General features: G+C 40.7%; 1 protein-coding gene across 1 annotated transcript in view; it reads left to right on the top strand.

The window, feature by feature from the left end:
* The window catches only part of LOC110452618 (proton myo-inositol cotransporter-like), a 41,090-nt gene extending 20,404 nt beyond the window's left edge, over window positions 1–20,686 (top strand). The window contains exons 4-12 of the mRNA XM_021501249.1: window positions 254–365; window positions 6,894–7,057; window positions 7,747–7,861; window positions 11,511–11,752; window positions 14,334–14,486; window positions 15,013–16,171; window positions 16,229–16,345; window positions 16,415–16,443; window positions 16,537–20,686. Of these exons, the coding sequence (XP_021356924.1) occupies window positions 254–365; window positions 6,894–7,057; window positions 7,747–7,861; window positions 11,511–11,752; window positions 14,334–14,486; window positions 15,013–15,182 (956 nt within the window). The 3' untranslated portion in view covers window positions 15,183–16,171; window positions 16,229–16,345; window positions 16,415–16,443; window positions 16,537–20,686. The remainder of the gene's footprint in view (window positions 1–253; window positions 366–6,893; window positions 7,058–7,746; window positions 7,862–11,510; window positions 11,753–14,333; window positions 14,487–15,012; window positions 16,172–16,228; window positions 16,346–16,414; window positions 16,444–16,536) is intronic.
* The last annotated feature ends 2,865 nt before the right edge of the window (window positions 20,687–23,551 follow it).

Raw genomic sequence — 23,551 nt, 5'->3', positions numbered from 1 at the left:
TTACATCTTTCTGTGCTTAATATTTTTTGGGTATCAATTTCCATTTTGAGAAAGAATTCATTAACTGTAGTGTTCTAAAAATTGTTCTACATTTATTGGAGTAGCCAGCCAAAATGTAGTATTTATAAAATTTTGTACTAGCACGCTGTTTTGAGATTCAGAATGATTTCTAAAGATCCTTCATGACAGACTGTTATTGCTTTTAAAAAGAAAATCTGTTTATAATAATATGATATGCTGCATCTCTTTTCAGGAAACCAGTTTATTTTGGTGAAAATGTATCAGAACCGAGCAGTAAGAAAGGCTGTCTTTGTAGGATGTGGTTTACAGCTTTTCCAGCAGCTCAGCGGAATCAACACGGTCATGTAGGTTTCACTAAATCTACATTGTCCTGTAGCTTTCACTAATTCAACACTATTGTGTAGCTTTCACTAATTCAACACTATTGTGTAGCTTTCACTAATTCAACACTATTGTGTAGGTTTCACTAAATCAATTTTTGTGTAGGTTTCACTAAATCAACACTATCGTGTACGTTTCACTAAATCAACACTATTGTGTAGGTTTCACTAAATCAACTGTCGTGTAGGTTTCACTAAATCAACTGTCGTGTAGGTATCACAAATCAACACTATTGTGCAGGTTTCACTCAATCAACACTATTGTGTAGGTGTCTCTAAATCAACACCATCGCGTAGGTTTTACTGAATCAACACCATCGCATAGGTGTCTCTAAATCAACACCATCGTGTAGGTTTCGCTAAATTAACACCATCGTGTAGGTTTTACTGAATCAACCCCATCGTGTAGGTGTCTCTAAATCAACACTATCGTGTATGTTTCACTTAATCAACACCATCACGTACGTTTCACTAAATCAACACTATCGTGTAGGTTTTACTGAATCAAAACCATCACATAGGTGTCTCTAAATCAACACCATCGTGTAAGTTTCGCTAAATTAACGACATCGTGTAGGTTTTACTGAATCAACCCCAACGTGTAGGTGTCTCTAAATCAACACTGTCATGTAGATTTCACATAATCAACACTATTGTGTAGGTTTCACTAAATCAACACTGTCATGTAGGTTTTACTGAATCAAAACCATCACGTAGGTGTCTCTAGTCAACACCATTGTGTTAGTTTCGCTAAATTAACGACATCGTGTAGGTTTTACTGAATCAACCCCATCGTGTAGGTACGTGTCTCTGAATCAACACTATTGTGTAGGTTTCACTAAATCAACACTGTCGTGTAGGTTTCACTAAATCAACACCATTGTGTAGGTGTCTCTAAATCAACACTGTCATGTAGGTTTTACTGAATCAAAACCATCACATAGGTGTCTTTAAATCAACACCATTGTGTTAGTTTCGCTAAATTAACGACATCGTGTAGGTTTTACTGAATCAACCCCATCGTGTAGGTACGTGTCTCTGAATCAACACTATTGTGTAGGTTTCACTAAATCAACACTGTCGTGTAGGTTTCACTAAATCAACTGTCGTGTAGGTGTCTCTAAATCAACACTGTCATGTAGGTTTTACTGAATCAACACAATCACATAGGTGTCTCTAAATCAACACCATCTTGTAAGTTTCGCTAAATTAACGACATCATGTAGGTTTTACTGAACCAACCCCATCGTGTAGGTGTCTCTAAATCAACACTATTGTGTAGGTTTCACTAAATCAACACTGTCATGTAGGTTTCAATAAATCAACACTATTGTGTATGTTTCACTTAATCAACACTATCATGTATGTTTCACTAAATCAACACTATCGTGGTTTCACAAAATCAACACTGTCATGTAGGTTTCACTAAATCAATTTTCGTGTACGTTTCACTAAATCAACACTATTGTGTAGGTTTCACTAAATCAACTGTCGTGTAGGTTTCACTTAATCAACTGTCGTGTACGTGTCACTAAATCAACACTATCTGTACGTTTCACTAAATCAACACTATCATGTAGGTTTCACTAAATCAACTGTCGTGTAGGTTTCACTAAATCAACTGTCGTGTAGGTATCACAAATCAACACTATTGTGCAGGTTTCACTCAATCAACACTATCGTAAAGGTTTCACTAAATCAACACTATCGTGTAGGTTTCACTGAATCAACACTTTCGTGTACGTTTCACTGAATCAACACTATTGTGTAGGTTTCACTGAATCAACACTATCGTGTACGTTTCACTGAATCAACACTATCATGTAGGTTTTGTTAAATCAACACCGTCGTGAAGGTGTCTCTAAATCAACACTATTTTGTAGGTTTCACTAAATCAACACTATTTTGTAGGTTTCACTAAATCAACACTATTGTGTAGGTTTCACTAAATCAACACTATCGTGTAGGTTTCACTTAATCAACACTGTCATGTAGGTTTCACTGAATCAACACTATTGTGTAGGTTTCACTAAATCAACACTATCATGTAGATTTCACATAATCAACACTATTGTGTAGATTTCACATAATCAACACTATCATGTACGTTTCACTAAATCAACACTATCGTAAAGGTTTCACTAAATCAACACTATCGTGTAAGTTTCACTGAATCAACACTTTCGTGTACGTTTCACTGAATCAACACTATCGTGTAGGTTTCACTGAATCAACACTATCGTGTACGTTTCACTGAATCAACACTATCGTGTAGGTTTCACTGAATCAACACTATCGTGTACGTTTCACTGAATCAACACTATCGTGTAGGTTTCACTGAATCAACACTATCGTGTACGTTTCACTGAATCAACACTATCGTGTAGGTTTCACTGAATCAACACTATCGTGTACGTTTCACTGAATCAACACTATCGTGTAGGTTTCACTGAATCAACACTATCGTGTACGTTTCACTGAATCAACACTATCGTGTAGGTTTCACTGAATCAACACTATCGTGTACGTTTCACTGAATCAACACTATCGTGTAGGTTTCACTGAATCAACACTATCGTGTACGTTTCACTGAATCAACACTATCGTGTAGGTTTCACTGAATCAACACTATCGTGTACGTTTCACTGAATCAACACTATCGTGTAGGTTTCACTGAATCAACACTATCGTGTACGTTTCACTGAATCAACACTATCGTGTAGGTTTCACTGAATCAACACTATCGTGTACGTTTCACTGAATCAACACTATCGTGTAGGTTTCACTGAATCAACACTATCGTGTACGTTTCACTGAATCAACACTATCGTGTAGGTTTCACTGAATCAACACTATCGTGTACGTTTCACTGAATCAACACTATCGTGTAGGTTTCACTGAATCAACACTATCGTGTACGTTTCACTGAATCAACACTATCGTGTAGGTTTCACTGAATCAACACTATCGTGTACGTTTCACTGAATCAACACTATCGTGTAGGTTTCACTGAATCAACACTATCGTGTACGTTTCACTGAATCAACACTATCGTGTAGGTTTCACTAAATCAACACTATCGTGTACGTTTCACTGAATCAACACTATCGTGTAGGTTTCACTGAATCAACACTATCGTGTACGTTTCACTGAATCAACACTATCGTGTAGGTTTCACTGAATCAACACTATCGTGTACGTTTCACTGAATCAACACTATCGTGTAGGTTTCGTTAAATCAACACCGTCGCGAAGGTGTCTCTAAATCAACACTATTTTGTAGGTTTCACTAAATCAACACTGTCATGTAGGTTTCGCTAAATCAACACTATTTTGTAGGTTTCACTAAATCAACACTATTGTGTAGGTTTCACTAAATCAACACTATCGTGTAGGTTTCACTGAATCAACACTTTCGTGTACGTTTCACTGAATCAACACTATCGTGTAGGTTTCACTGAATCAACACTATCGTGTACGTTTCACTGAATCAACACTATCGTGTAGGTTTCACTGAATCAACACTATCGTGTACGTTTCACTGAATCAACACTATCGTGTAGGTTTCACTGAATCAACACTATCGTGTACGTTTCACTGAATCAACACTATCGTGTAGGTTTCACTGAATCAACACTATCGTGTACGTTTCACTGAATCAACACTATCGTGTAGGTTTCACTGAATCAACACTATCGTGTACGTTTCACTGAATCAACACTATCGTGTAGGTTTCACTGAATCAACACTATCGTGTACGTTTCACTGAATCAACACTATCGTGTAGGTTTCACTGAATCAACACTATCGTGTACGTTTCACTGAATCAACACTATCGTGTAGGTTTCACTGAATCAACACTATCGTGTACGTTTCACTGAATCAACACTATCGTGTAGGTTTCACTGAATCAACACTATCGTGTACGTTTCACTGAATCAACACTATCGTGTAGGTTTCACTGAATCAACACTATCGTGTACGTTTCACTGAATCAACACTATCGTGTAGGTTTCACTGAATCAACACTATCGTGTACGTTTCACTGAATCAACACTATCGTGTAGGTTTCACTGAATCAACACTATCGTGTACGTTTCACTGAATCAACACTATCGTGTAGGTTTCACTGAATCAACACTATCGTGTACGTTTCACTGAATCAACACTATCGTGTAGGTTTCACTGAATCAACACTATCGTGTACGTTTCACTGAATCAACACTATCGTGTAGGTTTCACTGAATCAACACTATCGTGTACGTTTCACTGAATCAACACTATCGTGTAGGTTTCGTTAAATCAACACCGTCGCGAAGGTGTCTCTAAATCAACACTATTTTGTAGGTTTCACTAAATCAACACTGTCATGTAGGTTTCGCTAAATCAACACTATTTTGTAGGTTTCACTAAATCAACACTATTGTGTAGGTTTCACTAAATCAACACTATCGTGTAGGTTTCACTGAATCAACACTTTCGTGTACGTTTCACTGAATCAACACTATCGTGTAGGTTTCACTGAATCAACACTATCGTGTACGTTTCACTGAATCAACACTATCGTGTAGGTTTCACTGAATCAACACTATCGTGTACGTTTCACTGAATCAACACTATCGTGTAGGTTTCACTGAATCAACACTATCGTGTACGTTTCACTGAATCAACACTATCGTGTAGGTTTCACTGAATCAACACTATCGTGTACGTTTCACTGAATCAACACTATCGTGTAGGTTTCACTGAATCAACACTATCGTGTACGTTTCACTGAATCAACACTATCGTGTAGGTTTCACTGAATCAACACTATCGTGTACGTTTCACTGAATCAACACTATCGTGTAGGTTTCACTGAATCAACACTATCGTGTACGTTTCACTGAATCAACACTATCGTGTAGGTTTCACTGAATCAACACTATCGTGTACGTTTCACTGAATCAACACTATCGTGTAGGTTTCACTGAATCAACACTATCGTGTACGTTTCACTGAATCAACACTATCGTGTAGGTTTCACTGAATCAACACTATCGTGTACGTTTCACTGAATCAACACTATCGTGTAGGTTTCACTGAATCAACACTATCGTGTACGTTTCACTGAATCAACACTATCGTGTAGGTTTCACTGAATCAACACTATCGTGTACGTTTCACTGAATCAACACTATCGTGTAGGTTTCACTGAATCAACACTATCGTGTACGTTTCACTGAATCAACACTATCGTGTAGGTTTCACTGAATCAACACTATCGTGTACGTTTCACTGAATCAACACTATCGTGTAGGTTTCACTGAATCAACACTATCGTGTACGTTTCACTGAATCAACACTATCGTGTAGGTTTCGTTAAATCAACACCGTCGCGAAGGTGTCTCTAAATCAACACTATTTTGTAGGTTTCACTAAATCAACACTGTCATGTAGGTTTCGCTAAATCAACACTATTTTGTAGGTTTCACTAAATCAACACTATTGTGTAGGTTTCACTAAATCAACACTATCGTGTAGGTTTCACTGAATCAACACTTTCGTGTACGTTTCACTGAATCAACACTATCGTGTAGGTTTCACTGAATCAACACTATCGTGTACGTTTCACTGATTCAACACTATCGTGTAGGTTTCACTGAATCAACACTATCGTGTAGGTTTCACTGAATCAACTGTCGTGTAGGTTTTACTGAATCAACACCATCACGTAGGTGTCTCTAAATCTAAAGACAACACAGTCATGTTAGTTTAGCAGAAAAAACACTCTTATGCAGATTTCACAAAATCAACAATGTGATGTTGGTCTTACAGAATCAGCACTTTACATTTCCCAGAATCTCATAAGTCTGGACGGGCAGTTTACATTACCAAAATTTAATGATCATAACTGTCACTAGATAAGATACTATATGTCAAAGGGCTGTTACATTCGTGCAAATGAATGACCTTGGCTCACTTTCAAGGTCAGAGGGGTTAAATGTATGATAAAAGATCTAGCTTTTTCTATAGAGTGAAGGCATTCTTGCTGCAAATTAATGTTTTCTCCAGAGACTGGGATTATATGCTTCTCTCAAATTTGAAATTCTGCGTATATGACATTTTTAATGCCCCTTTTTATCAAACAACGAGAAGACACTAAAACTTGCTCAGGTGATAGCTATGAAATTGGTCAGATGATCATGAATTACCTGTACTGGGTATATGCAGTTTCAAGGTCACAAGTGTTCAATGAAGGCCTGTTGGGCTCTTGTTGAGTATGGGAGTTTTGAGGTCAAAGTCAAAAGAGAGCTCTTAAAATAGAGCCAATTGCAATGTGGATAATTTAGTTATATCAATATTGTGTAGCATGGATTTTTTTCAGAAGTTTATCGCTTGTTGCCAATCAAAACCATTTCAAAATAATGATAATTGATATCACACAACATCACTGTTGATTTACAAAAAGGATTTTATTTTGAGAAGAGGAAGTAATATCAATTGTTGCAGGTACTACAGTGCCACTATAGTGAAGATGACTGGAGTAAGGGATGAATCAACAGCCATCTGGATTTCTGCAGGAACAGCTGGTGTCAACTTTGTATTTACCTTGGTAGGTCTATGGCTGGTGGAGAGAATTGGGCGACGCCCACTTATCCTCGGAAGTTTATTTGGTATGTATATTACGCATCAAGGTATTATAAATAACTTGTGAAGAGTATAAGATTTCAGTCAAAACTAAATGCATGATCACCATGGTAATATAGATAGAGGAAACTTACATCACTCCCAAAAGCTAATTTGTAGGGAATGAAAAATGTAAAATTCTATATAAAAATTCTTTTTTTTGTGAAGTGGCAGAACCATTATGTAGTTGTGCCCCCCCTGTAATAATTTCATGTTTCGAACCTTTTTAAGAGATTTCTGCTTCTTTACATAAATATATTGACAAAGCATTGTCCGTCTATGCATGCTCATTTTTCAATAGATTTCTTTGAAACATTTTGTGTATTGGCAGTACCATGCAGAGGTGCCACAACCCTTCTTCTTTCAGTGTAATCCTTACGATTTAACATATAAAATATGCCTTACATTTTTGCCTATTCACTGTGCAATTTTAATTTTGTCTTATTTCTGTCCACACCTGAATTTTCTGCTTGTGTCCACATTGTTAACTATAATATCCTGATTGCAGTCATCTCGGTGTTTCGAATAAGCTTAGAAACTGAAGCATATATGTGACTGTGATCACACTTCCAGTTTAGGTAGCCCACCCTAAAAAATCAAAAAGCAATGGGATCAAAAATTTAAACCAGAATGCTGGCCTAGAGTTATGTCCCTTCGTCACCTGTCTGTGTTGTAGGTGTATTTCTCAGTCTGGTGTTGCTGGCTGTGGGATTCCAGTTGATAGCCTTCAACTCCCCTCCTGTCTCTGTCCACACCGATTACAATTCCACATCACCGTGCTTCTCCCACAAGTAAGAAACCAAATCAGACTTGATGAATACTGAGAACAGACCTTTTTATTAACACTTTTTAGGATATTTGTACAAAAGTAATCAATGCTAAAAACAAACAGTTTGAATATGAGGATCTCTGATAATGGTGACAAATGGTAAAAGTTAGTTAGCTTACCTACCCGAAGGGCAAGTGAGCTTATGCCATGGTGCAGCATCCGGTGTCCGTCCGTCCGGTGTCCGTCCGTCCGTCCGAAGACTATAACTCTGTTCAACCTGATGTCCTTGGTCGTCATTCAAGGTCACAGACATCATATGTTTAAGGTTCTTATGAATCAAACACTGATATTCTGCCTGTAGCTGTATTTTAGTCCACTTTTAAGATTACAAGTGTGAGATTAATACCAGGTGAGCGATTCAGACCCATTGGGCCTCTTGTTAAGCTCACCTGGGCCAAAGGGCCAAGTGAGCTAATGCCATGGTGCGGCGTCCGTCTGTCGTCTGTCCGGCGTCAATATTTTACTTTAAACAACTTCTTCTGAATAACCAAAATGACCAGGATGGTGATATTTGGTCAGTAGCATGCTGGAATGAAGGGCTACTTAGTTTGTTAAAATAAATGACCTTCACCAACATTCAAGGTCACAGGGGTCAAATATATTAAAAACTTTAAACAACTTCTTCTGAATAACTAAAATGTACTGCGGCGTCCGTTGTCCGGCGTCCGTCATCCGGCATCCGTCCGACAACTTTTTCTTTTGAACGACTTCTTCTGAAGAACTGTAGGACCTAGGGTCATGCTATTTGGCCAGTAGGTACCTGGGAGCGAGTGCTATAAACTTTCCTCATTAAAATGACCTTGACCTACTTTCAAGGTCACAGCTGTCAAATATGTGAAAAATTTCAAACAACAATATCCTAAGAACCATTTGAACTAGAGTCATGATACTTGGGTATGTTATGTAGACCAGCAGTGCGAATATTTTTCTCAGTTACAGTTATGAGATCAAAGGTCAACTTTAAATGCTAGTGGGGGGTTCAAATGTCAACTTTGGTTAAAATCTGCAACAATCTTCTTCTCAAGTTCCATAAGGCCCAAGGATCATGATATTTGGCCAGTAGGTACCTAGGATGGAGTGCTATAAAGTTTCCTCATTAAAATGACCTTGACCTACTTTCAAGGTCTCAGCGGTCAAATATGTGAAAAATTTCAAACAACAATATCCTAAGAACCATTTGAACTAGAGTCATGATACTTGTGTATGTTATGTAGACCAGCAGTGCGAATATTTTTCTCATTACAGTTATGAGGTCAAATGTCAACTTTAAATGCTAGTGGGGGGTTCAAATGTCAACTTTGGTTAAAACCTTTAACAATCTTCTTCTCAAATTCCATAAGGCTCAGGGTCATGATATTTGGCCAGTAGGAACCTGGGATGGAGTGCTATAAAGTTTCCTCATTAAAATGACCTTGACCTACTTTCAAGGTCACAGTGGTTAAATATGTTAAAAACTTCAAACAACAATATCCTAAGAACCATTTGAACTAGAGTCATGATACTTGGGTATGTTATGTAGACCAGCAGTGCGAATATTTTTCTCATTACAGTAATGAGGTCAAGTTCTACTTTAAGTGCAAGTTGGGGTCAAAGGTCAACATGAGTCAAAGGCTTCAACAATCTTCTTTTTAATTTCCATAAGGCTCAGGGTCATGATATTTGGCCAGTATGTACCTGGGATGAACTGTTATATATTTTCCTCAATAAAATTACCTTGACCTACTTCCAAGGTCACTGGTGTCAATTTTGTTAAAAACTTCAAACAACAATATCCTAAGAACCATTTGGACTAGAGTCATGATACTTGGGTATGTTATGTAGACCAGCTGTGTGAATTGTTTTCTTTATTACAGTAATGAGGTCAAAGGTCAACTTTGAGTGCAAGTCGGGAGTCAAAGTCAAAAGCTTTAACATTAAAATTTCAAGTTTCAAACAACAATATCTTCAGAACCGTTTAAGAGATGTTAAAATGTCTTGTGTTCTAGTTACCAGATTTGGTCTTAAGTTACCTATATGTCAATTGCATGTAACAAAAGAAACAGGTGAGCGATACAGGCCCTCTGGGCCTCTTGTTTTAAATGAATGACCTTGAATTATATTCAAGGTCACAGGGGTTAAATATGATTAAAATATTAAAACAACTTCTTATAAATAACCATGAGGTCCAGAATGTTGGTATTTAGTCATTAGCATGCTTGGATAAAGGGCTACCAATTTTGTTAAAATAATTGACCATAAATTTTATTCTAGGTCACAGGGGTCAAATATGTTAAAATCTTTAAACGACTTCTTCTGAATAACCATGAGCCCCAGGATGTTTATATTTGGCAAGTAGCATGCTTGGATAAAGGGCTACCAAGTTGGTTCAAATGAATCACTTTGACCCATATTCAAGGTCACTGGGGTCAAATCTGTTTAAAATCTGTTAACGACTTCTTCTGAATAACCATGAGGTCCAGAATGTTGATATATGGCCATTGGCATGCTTGGATGAAGGGCTACCAAATTTGTTCAAATAATTGACCATAACTTATATTCTAGGTCACAGAGGTCAAATATGTTAAAATCTTTAAACAACTTCTTCTGAATAACCATGAGGCCCAGGATGTTTATATTTGGCAAGAAGCATGCTAGGATAAAGGGCTACCAAGTTGGTTCAAATGAATCACCTTGACCCATATTCAAGGTCACTGGGGTCAAATATGTTTAAAATCTGTTAACGACTTCTTCTGAATAACCATGAGGTCCAGAATGTTGATATATGGCCATTGGCATGCTTGGATGAAGGACTACCAAATTTGTTCAAATAATTGACCATAACTTATATTCTAGGTCACAGGGGTCAAATATGTTTAAAATCTTTAAACAACTTTTTCTGAATAACCAAAAAGCCCAGGATGATGATATTTGGCCAGTAGAATGCTAGGATGAAGGGCTACCAATTTTTTAAAAATGGATAACCTTCACTCATATTCAAGGTCAAAGGGGTTAAATATGTTAAAAACATTGAAACAACTTTTTTTCTGAATAACCATAAGGCCTAGAATGTTGATATTTGGATAGTAGCTTGCTTGGATGAAGGGATATCAAGCTTTTTCCATTTGAATGACCTTGACCCACTTTCAAGGTGGCTTTTAGTCCAATATGTATAAACATTAACATGACCTAATCTTAATAAACAAAAGTTCTAGGTTGGTGATATTTTGCAAGTTGCATGCTGAGATGAAGGGCTATAAAGTTTGTTCAATGATGTAATGACCTACTTTCAAGGTTATAGGGGTAAACTGTTTTTGAACATCCATTAACAGCTTCTTTTGAATGAATACTGATATTTTGCCGGTAGCTTTATTTTAGATCACTTTTATGGTTACAAGTGTGAGATAAATACCAGGTGAGCAATGCAGGCCCATTGGGCCTCTTGTTTTACTTAGAAATACACTAATCCATTGCATTAAGAAAATACAGCAAATATAAATTTAATAGGAGAAGTGGCCTTTATAAGGCCCAAAATTTTCCCTAAAAAATTATCTGGTGATGCTAACTAAATTAACCTTGACCTATTTTAACAATTGTTGTGAGACTATCTTACCTGATCTTGACCTATTTAACAGTTGGTGCGAGGCATGTATAGAAGACAAGAACTGTGGCTACTGTTACACAGAGGTTGGCAAGTCTGCTGTCAATGGATCGTGTCTGCCGACGACTTCTAGTGATACAAGCCAGGCCCTGATTGGTCCATGTAACAATACATTTCTACCCTCGGAGACAATCTGGGCCCATGGGTACTGCCCCACAACATACTCATGGATGGGCATTCTTGGGCTTGTACTCTATCTCATGTTCTTTGCTCCAGGTAACTAAAGCTACATTAAAAATTGTTCATCACTGTTATAAGTTTACACAAATATAGCGCAGCTGGACTTGGTTGATTGACAGCGTCCAAGTAGCTCAATTTTATAGAGTGACCATTGCATTTTCCTTTCCTGTCACACAAGTATGGATACATTAAGATAGGTAATACTGTAATATAAAATGTAGGTTTCTTTTTGATAGGCATGTTTGGTACTGTATCTAATTCTAAGAACTGTGTCATGATCAACTGATTGACAGAACAGTGAATGATAGAGATGTTGAAAATATGTTATTGAAGTGGTTTGTAATAGGGATTACCTCCCTTCGTCTATATCTGGCCTTAGCCACAATCAATTCTGCCAAAGGATTTTTTTTTTTTTTTTAAACTTTGTGCAGGTTCTATTCAAAATGAACCTACAGTGAGGTGGAAATTACCTCATGCCCAGCATTTAAGAGAGATAATTTCATATGAATGTCACTACCCTGCATGTATAGGGGAAATACCAAAAAAAAACAACCCACAAAATATCACTGCGCAAGCCTCATCACTCATTGTGTCCTACTGCAAATACAAATTTGAAAAATGTGTAAAAAAAATTGAATCACTAGAATAGATATTGTTGAACAATTCTATGTAAAAATAAACCTGTACATATCTTTCATAGAACAGACAGGAAAAAATATTTATTAACTGACCTGAAAATGTCCTTATGCACTACATTCATATACAACGACCCGAAAGTGTATTTGTGGTCCGACGCCATCTCATACCTTGCATTATGTGTTAAATGATCCTTGTCCCACTTACAGAAAAAACTCTAGAGAATTCCACTGTGGTCTTTCATACAGCAACCTCCCCTCATTTTCAGTTTAGATATAAGTGTAATTTGACTGGGCCTGGGTCCTATGACAGCTGATCAGGTAGCTCAGTGAGAGTGAACATGTTTTGATTGCAGGTCCAGGGTTCAAATCCCTGTCTGACCCTACTGTATTTTAACTCTCAGAACACTATGGTTTGTTTATGTATTTATTAGGGCCCCGTATCGGAGATACGGGTGCCCTATAGTAATCACTCTGTCTGTCTGTCTGTCTGTCTGTCTGTCCATCCACCAAATTTGGTTCCTGGCTGATAACTTAAGTATTTATTGACCGATGTACATGAAATTTGTTCAAGATGTTCAGTTTATAAAAATACACATTGAGGTAAAAAGTCAAGGTCAAAGGTCAAGGTCATTAGGTACAAAGGTCAAGCTCAAATTTCGCATCTTTTCACTGATGAACATTTTGTTATGACATTATGAAGCAATGTTGTTCAGAACTTAACACAGAGTCAACTGACCTTAGTTCCAGGTTACTGGGTCCAAAGGGTCAAGGTCAAGTTTTGTATTTTTCACTGATGAACATTTTGTTATGCTATTAAGAAGCAAAGTTGGTCGGAATTAAAGAATAAGTCAACTGACCAAAGATCAAGGTCACTGGGTTAATTGTCAAGGTCATTTGGGTTCAAAGGTCAAAGACAAAGTGGATCTCTGACTTTGACCCTGGCTCTTGATGGAGAAGGTATGTAAGGTGAAATAAAACAAATCAAAACTAACAAATGAGTATTGCACCGGTAATTACATTTCTGTTAGCCCAGCAAATATGGAACTGGAAGGAAACACATACCATCATGGTACATGTAAAATGTATATTTTGCTTCCCTGCGATTCTTTTTGAAGTCCAAATGTCAAACTTCAAGCTCAGCTATATGGGCAGATTTCTTCTTGATGATTATGCGGCATATAATTGCCACAAAACGGGGCCCTTACTGACCTGTCAGTGTTCTAGTTTGTTTGCAGATTTCAATTTTATTGTTTTCGATAAAAATTCTGCAAGATATTGGTTTCTTTTCCGAAATGATTTATTTAAAGCTGTCATCATGCGAGAGAAAAAGGGTTCTTTTCATAGTTATATTATTTGGCAATGATACAGGGAACCTAAAGATGTGTTTTTTGAAACACATTAAAACTTACCGGTATTTTTTTTTATCTTAATTGTTTTATGCTTCTCCCTTTCTATATCAAAAAGCCACCTTATATAAAAAATTTTTTTTAGACCAATGATGCCCATATGAAAATGCTTTACAGTATCTAAGAAACGCTACAAACACAAAGTTGAAATGTTTAGATGATAACAATAATAATAATAATAACTGAGGTTCTTATATACCACTTTATCACAACCTAGTTTGTAGGTCGTCTCAAAGCGGATCACAAACTATTATCAGTGGTTATAGGGCCTTTGCAACCAGCCAATATCTCCCTGGGGAGTATACAGCCGGTGCTGCCATTTCGGCACTCACAGCTAGCATTCAACAATTCTAGCAATACCCAATCACAAACTCATTTACAACTGAGTGAACTAGAACATGCGGAATGTTCTAGTTTAGTGCGGTAAAGTATCTTGATCAAAGATACAACACAGTGCCATGCCGTGCTTCAAACCTGCAACCCTTCGGTCACGAGCCCGGTATCCTACCACTAGACTACTGTGTCTCCTTTGCTTTGAATTTAGAAAAATGTCTGTATCTTGTTCATTTGCAGGGATGGGTCCTATGCCCTGGACAATAAACTCAGAAATTTATCCTTTGTGGGCAAGAAGTGCAGGTAGCTCGCTCGCCACAGCAACCAATTGGACCTTCAACCTAGTAGTTTCCATGTCCTTTCTTACACTAACAGAAACACTTACTAAATATGGTAAGTTGACAATCCTTTTCAAATGGCTGAAAATATTTGATCACTTGGAGAATTTGTCAAGTATATGGTCATTGGTGCATTGTGGTCAGACTTGTTCAGTTGCTTAGCAAATTTTACCCAACTGGCTCACAGTATTCACAAATTTTACCCAACTGGCTCACAGTATTTAATAGTTTGATTCTAAATATAAATCCAGAAAAGTGTCTTACCAAGTATAGCATGTGTTTTCAAACCTCTTTTGGTCAAAATGTTTTGAGGAAAAATATACTATTGGTATTTTAATGCAATCAGTCTCCCATTTTTTTAAAGAAATTGGTAAATAATAGTGAAGGTACATGTATGATCAAAAGCTTTTGTGCGATTTGGATCTAGTAAAAATGGAATTAAATGCCATAAATGCCAATAAAAATTCAAGGGGATTTGAAATGGAGACTGGGCATTTATCAGGATATGGTAATTTTGATCTATAATCCTTGGCATTTATCTGTATTATGGTAATTATGATTGAAAATCCTTTGTATTTCAGGAACATATTGGTTATTTGTGGGTATAGTTTTTCTCGGTCTGATATTTATGTTCATCACTGTGCCTGAGACCAAAGGTAAGCGTCTAGAAGAAGTCGAAGAACTTTTTGAAGACCCTTGGTGCACAAGATGTTCAGGAGAATCAGGGGAGATAACTGTGAAGGAAGGATAAGAAGAACTGTGATAAAAGTTTCCATTCTCTGTCATTTTTTTTAAGAAATAACATATTGCTCAATTTAGGGTGTCGCCTGTGGAGGATCTCTTTGTCCACTGCGATCCGTCATCAACAATAGCTGTTTTTGAGATACTTTTTTTTCTCAAGATTTGCATGTTATGTGATGGGGAGCATATGCACTTCCGGTAAAAAGTGATAATTTGACAGCAGTACAAACAATATGCAAAAACACTGGTGTGCTGTTCCGACTGCATTTCAGACAAGCAGTTAATAGTTAGTAGTGTGTAGATATATCTCTATTATGAAGGATGTGAAATATATATTGTCTGTCGACATAAATGGAAAATTTATTCCAGAAAATATTTTTGTACAAATTACTTATAAGACATGATGAAACCTTTGATGTTTATGTTCCACCTTAGTCACTGTTGCTGTGATGGATTATCAGTTTCTCATGAAACTTATTTTTGTATAGTTTTCAAAGATTTACTTAACACACAAGTAATGTACACATCAAACATGTCACAATGTTACAAGACCAATTCCGGCAATTGTTCCCTTTCTCATACCTTTGGTCATAGCTTGAGCAAGGAACCAAATGGTCTTTGATATATACATTATTTGTGTATAAATTAGCCTGGAATTTTGCTGTAAAATCATGTGTTTCTCTCATATTACCTGTCATGGATACATTTGTAACCTGCCATCATTCCATATAAGGATCCCTGTCCCACTTGTGTTTTTCCTATATACAGTAACCTCCCTGTAACTTCCGTTTAGAGACAACTGTAGCCATTTTGCCAGGACACTTTAGTTGACCAGCTCAATCACACTGTTGTTGATTCCATTTTATTATTTCATCTTCTTTTCACATAAAAGTCCCACAAGGTATAGATTTCTTATGGAAACGATTCATCAAAGGTGTAGTCATGCTGCACACTAAAAAAAAATCCACATTTACAGTCACAGTTTTGGCAATGGTACTGGTATCTCTAAGCCAGAGGTAGGGGTACAGGTATCTCTAAGCCAGAGGTAGGGTACAGGTATCTCTAAGCCAGAGGTAGGGGTACAGGGATCTCTAAGCCAGAGGCAGGGGTACAGGGATCCCTAAGCCAGAGGCAGGGGTACAAGGGATACCTTAGCCAGAGGCAGTGGTACAGGTATCTCTAAGGGATACTTTAGCCAAAGGCAGTGGTACAGGTATCTCAAAGCCAGAGGCAGGGGTACAGGTATCTCTAAGCCAGAGGCAGGGGTACAGGTATCTCCAAGCCAGAGGCAGGGGTACAAGCTAAGGGATACTTTAGCCAAAGGCAGTGGTACAGGTATCTCAAAGCCAGAGGTAGGGGTACAGGTATCTCTAAGCCAGAGGCAGGGGTACAGGGATCCCTAAGCCAGAGGCAGGGGTACAGGTATCTCTAAGCCAGAGGCAGGGGTACAGGTATCTCTAAGCCAAAGGCAGGTGTACAAGCTAAGGGATACCTTAGCCAGAGGCAGTGGTACAGGTATCTCTAAGCCAGAGGTAGGGGTACAGGGATCCCTAAGCCAGAGGTAGGGGTACAGGGATCCCTAAGCCAGAGGTAGGGTTACAAGCTAAGGGAGACCTTAGTCAGAGGCAGTGGTACAGGTATCTCTAAGCCAGAGGCAGGGGTACAAGCTAAGGGATACCTTAGCCAGAGGCAATGGTACAGGTATCTCTAAGCCAGAGGCAGGGGTACAAGCTAAGGGATACCTTAGCCAGAGGCAGTGGTACAGGTATCTCTAAGCCAGAGGCAGGGGTACAGGTATCTCTAAGCCAGAGGCAGGGGTACAGGGATCTCTAAGCCAGAGGTAGGGGTACAGGGATCCCTAAGCCAGAGGTAGGGTTACAAGCTAAGGGATACCTTAGCCAGAGGCAGTGGTACAGGTATCTCTAAGCCAGAGGCAGGGGTACAAGCTAAGGGATACCTTAGCCAGAGGCAGTGGTACAGGTATCTCTAAGCCAGAGGCAGGGGTACAAGCTAAGGGATACCTTAGCCAGAGGCAGTGGTACAGGTATCTCTAAGCCAGAGGCAGGGGTACAAGCTAAGGGATACCTTAGCCAGAGGCAGTGGTACAGGTATCTCTAAGCCAGAGGCAGGGGTACAAGCTAAGGGATACCTTAGCCAGAGGCAGTGGTACAGGTATCTCTAAGCCAGAGGCAGGGGTACAAGCTAAGGGATACCTTAGCCAGAGGCAGTGGTACAGGTATCTCTAAGCCAGAGGCAGGGGTACAAGCTAAGGGATACCTTAGCCAGAGGCAGTGGTACAGGTATCTCTAAGCCAGAGGCAGGGGTACAAGCTAAGGGATACCTTAGCCAGAGGCAGTGGTACAGGTATCTCTAAGCCAGAGGCAGGGGTACAAGCTAAGGGATACCTTAGCCAGAGGCAGTGGTACAGGTATCTCTAAGCCAGAGGCAGGGGTACAAGCTAAGGGATACCTTAGCCAGAGGCAGTGGTACAGGTATCTCTAAGCCAGAGGCAGGGGTACAAGCTAAGGGATACCTTAGCCAGAGGCAGTGGTACAGGTATCTCTAAGCCAGAGGCAGGGGTACAAGCTAAGGGATACCTTAGCCAGAGGCAGTGGTACAGGTATCTCTAAGCCAGAGGCAGGGGTACAAGCTAAGGGATACCTTAGCCAGAGGCAGTGGTACAGGTATCTCTAAGCCAGAGGCAGGGGTACAAGCTAAGGGATACCTTAGCCAGAGGCAGTGGTACAGGTATCTCTAAGCCAGAGGCAGGGGTACAAGCTAAGGGATACCTTAGCCAGAGGCAGTGGTACAGGTATCTCTAAGCCAGAGGCAGGGGTACAAGCTAAGGGATACCTTAGCCAGAGGCAGTGGTACAGGTATCTCTAAGCCAGAGGCAGGGGTACAAGCTAAGGGATACCTTAGCCAGAGGCAGTGGTACAGGTATCTCTAAGCCAGAGGCAGGGGTACAAGCTAAGGGATACCTTAGCCAGAGGCAGTGGTACAGGTATCTCTAAGCCAGAGGCAGGGGTACAAGCTAAGGGATACCTTAGCCAGAGGCAGTGGTACAGGTATCTCTAAGCCAGAGGCAGGGGTACAAGCTAAGGGATACCTTAGCCAGAGGCAGTGGTACAGGTATCTCTAAGCCAGAGGCAGGGGTACAAGCTAAGGGATACCTTAGCCAGAGGCAGTGGTACAGGTATCTCTAAGCCAGAGGCAGGGGTACAAGCTAAGGGATACCTTAGCCAGAGGCAGTGGTACAGGTATCTCTAAGCCAGAGGCAGGGGTACAAGCTAAGGGATACCTTAGCCAGAGGCAGTGGTACAGGTATCTCTAAGCCAGAGGCAGGGGTACAAGCTAAGGGATACCTTAGCCAGAGGCAGTGGTACAGGTATCTCTAAGCCAGAGGCAGGGGTACAAGCTAAGGGATACCTTAGCCAGAGGCAGTGGTACAGGTATCTCTAAGCCAGAGGCAGGGGTACAAGCTAAGGGATACCTTAGCCAGAGGCAGTGGTACAGGTATCTCTAAGCCAGAGGCAGGGGTACAAGCTAAGGGATACCTTAGCCAGAGGCAGTGGTACAGGTATCTCTAAGCCAGAGGCAGGGGTACAAGCTAAGGGATACCTTAGCCAGAGGCAGTGGTACAGGTATCTCTAAGCCAGAGGCAGGGGTACAAGCTAAGGGATACCTTAGCCAGAGGCAGTGGTACAGGTATCTCTAAGCCAGAGGCAGGGGTACAAGCTAAGGGATACCTTAGCCAGAGGCAGTGGTACAGGTATCTCTAAGCCAGAGGCAGGGGTACAAGCTAAGGGATACCTTAGCCAGAGGCAGTGGTACAGGTATCTCTAAGCCAGAGGCAGGGGTACAAGCTAAGGGATACCTTAGCCAGAGGCAGTGGTACAGGTATCTCTAAGCCAGAGGCAGGGGTACAAGCTAAGGGATACCTTAGCCAGAGGCAGTGGTACAGGTATCTCTAAGCCAGAGGCAGGGGTACAAGCTAAGGGATACCTTAGCCAGAGGCAGTGGTACAGGTATCTCTAAGCCAGAGGCAGGGGTACAAGCTAAGGGATACCTTAGCCAGAGGCAGTGGTACAGGTATCTCTAAGCCAGAGGCAGGGGTACAAGCTAAGGGATACCTTAGCCAGAGGCAGTGGTACAGGTATCTCTAAGCCAGAGGCAGGGGTACAAGCTAAGGGATACCTTAGCCAGAGGCAGTGGTACAGGTATCTCTAAGCCAGAGGCAGGGGTACAAGCTAAGGGATACCTTAGCCAGAGGCAGTGGTACAGGTATCTCTAAGCCAGAGGCAGGGGTACAAGCTAAGGGATACCTTAGCCAGAGGCAGTGGTACAGGTATCTCTAAGCCAGAGGCAGGGGTACAAGCTAAGGGATACCTTAGCCAGAGGCAGTGGTACAAGTATCTCTAAGCCAGAGGTAGGGGTACAGGGATCTCTGAGCCAGAGGCAGGGGTACAGGGATCTCTAAGGCAGAGGTAGGGGTACAGGGATCTTTAAGCCAGAGGTAGGGGTACAGGGATCCCTAAGCCAGAGGCAGGGGTAGAAGGGATCCCTTAGCCAGAGGCAATGGTACAGGTATCTCTAAGCCAGATGCAGTGGTACAGGTATCTCTAAGCCAGAGGCAGTGGTACAGGGATCCATAAGCCAGAGGTAGGGTTACAAGGGATCCCTAAGCCAGAGGCAGTGGTACAGGGATCCCTAAGCCAGAGGCAGTGGTACAGGGATCCATAAGCCAGATGAAATGGTACAGGGATCCCTAACCCAGAGGTAGTGGTACAGGGATCCCTAAGCCAGAGACAGTGGTACAGGGATCCCTAAGCCAGAGGCAGTGATACAGGGATCCCTAAACCAGAGGCAGTGGTACATGGATCTCTAAGCCTGAGGCAGTGGTACAGGGATCCCTAAGCCAGAGGCAGTGGTACAGGGATCCGTAAACCGGAGGCAGTAGTACATGAATCCCTAAGCCAGAGGCAGTGGTACAGGGATCCCTAGGCCAGAGGCAGTGGTACAGGGATCCCTAAGCCAAAGGCAGGGGTACAAGGGATCCCTAAGCCTGAGGCAGGGGTACAGGGATCCCCAGGCCAGAGGCAGTGGTACAGGGATCCATAAGCCAGAGGTAGGGTTACAAGGGATCCCTAAGCAAGAGGCAGTGGTACAGGGATCCCTAAGCCAGAGGCAGTGGTACAGGGATCCATAAGCCAGATGAAATGGTACAGGGATCCCTAACCCAGAGGTAGTGGTACAGGGATCCCTAAGCCAGAGACAGTGGTACAGGGATCCCTAAGCCAGAGGCAGTGATACAGGGATCCCTAAACCAGAGGCAGTGGTACATGGATCTCTAAGCCTGAGGCAGTGGTACAGGGATCCCTAAGCCAGAGGCAGTGGTACAGGGATCCGTAAACCGGAGGCAGTAGTACATGAATCCCTAAGCCAGAGGCAGTGGTACAGGGATCCCTAGGCCAGAGGCAGTGGTACAGGGATCCCTAAGCCAGAGGCAGTGGTACAGGGATCCCTAAACCGGAGGCAGGAGTACATGGATCCCTAAGCCAGAGGCAGTGGTACAGGGATCCATAAGCCAGAGGTAGGGTTAAAAGGGATCCCCAAGCCAGAGGCAGTGGTACAGGTATCTCTAAGCCAGAGGCAGTGGTACAGGGATCCATAAGCCAGATGAAATGGTACAGGGATCCCTAACCCAGAGGTAGTGGTACAGGGATCCCTAAGCCAGAGACAGTGGTACAGGGATCCCTAAGCCAGAGGCAGTGATACAGGGATCCCTAAACCAGAGGCAGTGGTACATGGATCTCTAAGCCTGAGGCAGTGGTACAGGGATCCCTAAGCCAGAGGCAGTGGTACAGGGATCCCTAAACCGGAGGCAGTAGTACATGGATCCCTAAGCCAGAGGCAGTGGTACAGGGATCCCTAGGCCAGAGGCAGTGGTACAGGGATCCCTAAGCCAAAGGCAGGGGTACAAGGGATCCCTAAGCCTGAGGCAGGGGTACAGGGATCCCCAGGCCAGAGGCAGTGGTACAGGAATCCCTAAGCCAGAGGAAGGGGTACAAGGGATCCCCAAGCCAGAGGCAGGGGTACAGGGATCCCTAAGCCAGAGGTAGGGGTACAAGGGATCCCTAAGCCAGAGGCAGTGGTACAGGGATCCCTAAGCCAGGGGCAGGGGTACAGGGATCCCTTAGCCAAAGGCAGGGATACAAGGGATCCCTAAGCCAGAGGCAGTGGTACAGGGATTCCTAAGCCAGAGGCAGTGGTACAGGGATCCCTAAGCCAGAGGTAGGGGGACAAGGGATCCCTAAGCCAGAGGCAGTGGTACAGGGATTCCTAAGCCAGAGGCAGTGATACAGGTATCTCTAAGCCAAAGGCAGGGATACAAGGGATCCCTAAGCCAGAGGCAGGGGTACAGGGATCCCTAAGCCAGAGCAATACATTCACTGATGTTGAATTTTGTTCTTTTTATGAATTATTTGTGTTTGTTTTCTTTAACACAGTTAGTTAAGATAGATAATCTTGATTGATTGTGGAACAAATGAGTGTATTCCTTTATGTACTTTTGGTGCTATTTCCCATTACGTTTTGTTTATTGTTGTTGTTTTTTATTTTACATAAACAACAGTCTGGCATATGGGTCCTTCTTGCCACCTTTAATATCCATGTGCTTCCCAAATGTTGTTAATTGTTGTACCTGTCTTGATTGTTGATAATTTAGGATTTATGTATAAAGTCAGTCTTATTTATTGCGATGAACTAGGCTCTCAAGGTTTATGGAGATAAAGCTCTGCATAAATATGGAGGCCACTTCTGAACTCCTCTGACTGTGATTGTGAAGAATGGTATTTGTACATTGAAAAAAAGAAAAAATATAAAAAGCTTCCCAAACCCTGTACTTCTTGTTAGGTGGGGGGAATGAACAAAAAATCCTTCATTACCTTGTTGGATACACAATTGTTTTCTTTCATAAGTATATGTAAACCTTTGTTTTGAAAACCCTTTTCCTTCTTTTACAAACGGACAGTTGAACATTTTGCGGTTGTTGTAAGGCTTTGATCAACATGCAAATAACAAATCAGTTTCTTTTAAGTCCCAAATTTTGTATGAATGTTCCTGTAAAAAACATTGTGAATTTAAAAATACATTTTAATGGTTCATGAAAGATACAAGTATTATAAGATTCTTTAGAACAAAATTTGCAATAAAAGCTGTCACTAATGATTTTTCAAAAAATGATTTATTACTTTAACAATTGGCCTGAAATCAACATTCCTCGTATCTATTTTTTGCCTCATACAGATATATTTTTAATTTCAAGACATGACTGATAAATAAAAAAAACATGTTGATTATGTAAAGAAAATATGTGTACATTTACCAGATCTATGTGTGACGTTTTAAGTGTCAGTTCACTATTAGTTTGTGACGTTTTAAGTGTCAGTTCACTATTAGTTTGTGACGTTTTAAGTGTCAGTTCACTATTAGTTTGTGACGTTTAAAGTGTCAGTTCACTATTAGTTTGTGAGGCTTTAAGTGTCAGTTTACTATTAGTTTGTGACACTTTAAGTGTCAGTTTACTATTAGTTTGTGACGCTTTAAGTGTCAGTTTACTATTAGTTTGTGTCGTTTTAAGTGTCAGTTCACTATTAGTTTGTGAAGTTTTAAGTGTCAGTTCACTATTAGTTTGTGACGTTTTATTCTTTGATCATGTCTAATTTATAAAGTTTTGTTTTAAATTACTGAACAATGAAGTGTTAAGTTTTCTTCTTTACTTTGTATTACCTTTGTCAGTGCACTATATAATATATATTGTAATAAATAATTTACATTTGATTTTTAGCTCACCTGGCACGAAGTGCCAAGTGAGCTTATGCGATGGTGCGGCGTCCGTCGTCCGTCCGTCCGTCCGTCCGGCGTCCGGCGTCAATATTTTACGTTAAACGACTTCTTCTTAATAACCAAAAGGCCTAGGGTGATGATATTTGGCCAGCAGCAAACTGGGATGAAGGGCTACAAAGTTTGTTAAAATGAATGACCTTCACCCATATTCAAGGTCACAGGAGTCAAATATGTTAAAAACTTTAAACATCTTCTTCTCGATAACCAAACTGCCCAGGGAGATGATATTTGGCCATTAGCATGCTTGGGTGAAGGGCTACCAAGTTTGTTCAAATGAATGACCTTCAATTATATTCAAGGTCACAGGGGTCAATTGTCTTAAAAAACCTTTAAACAACTTCTTCTCAATAACCAAAATGCCCAGGGTGATGATATTTGGCCAGCAGCAAACTGGGATGAAGGGCTACAAAGTTTGTTCAAATTAATGACCTTCACCCATTTTCAAGGTCACAGGGGTCAAATATGTTAAAA

Source organism: Mizuhopecten yessoensis, unplaced genomic scaffold (assembly GCF_002113885.1).
Source record: "Mizuhopecten yessoensis strain PY_sf001 unplaced genomic scaffold, ASM211388v2 scaffold6779, whole genome shotgun sequence".
Lineage (NCBI taxonomy): Eukaryota > Metazoa > Mollusca > Bivalvia > Pectinida > Pectinidae > Mizuhopecten > Mizuhopecten yessoensis.
The sequence above is the reverse complement of the archived record's forward strand: the minus strand, read 5'-3'. Positions and strand labels throughout refer to the sequence as shown.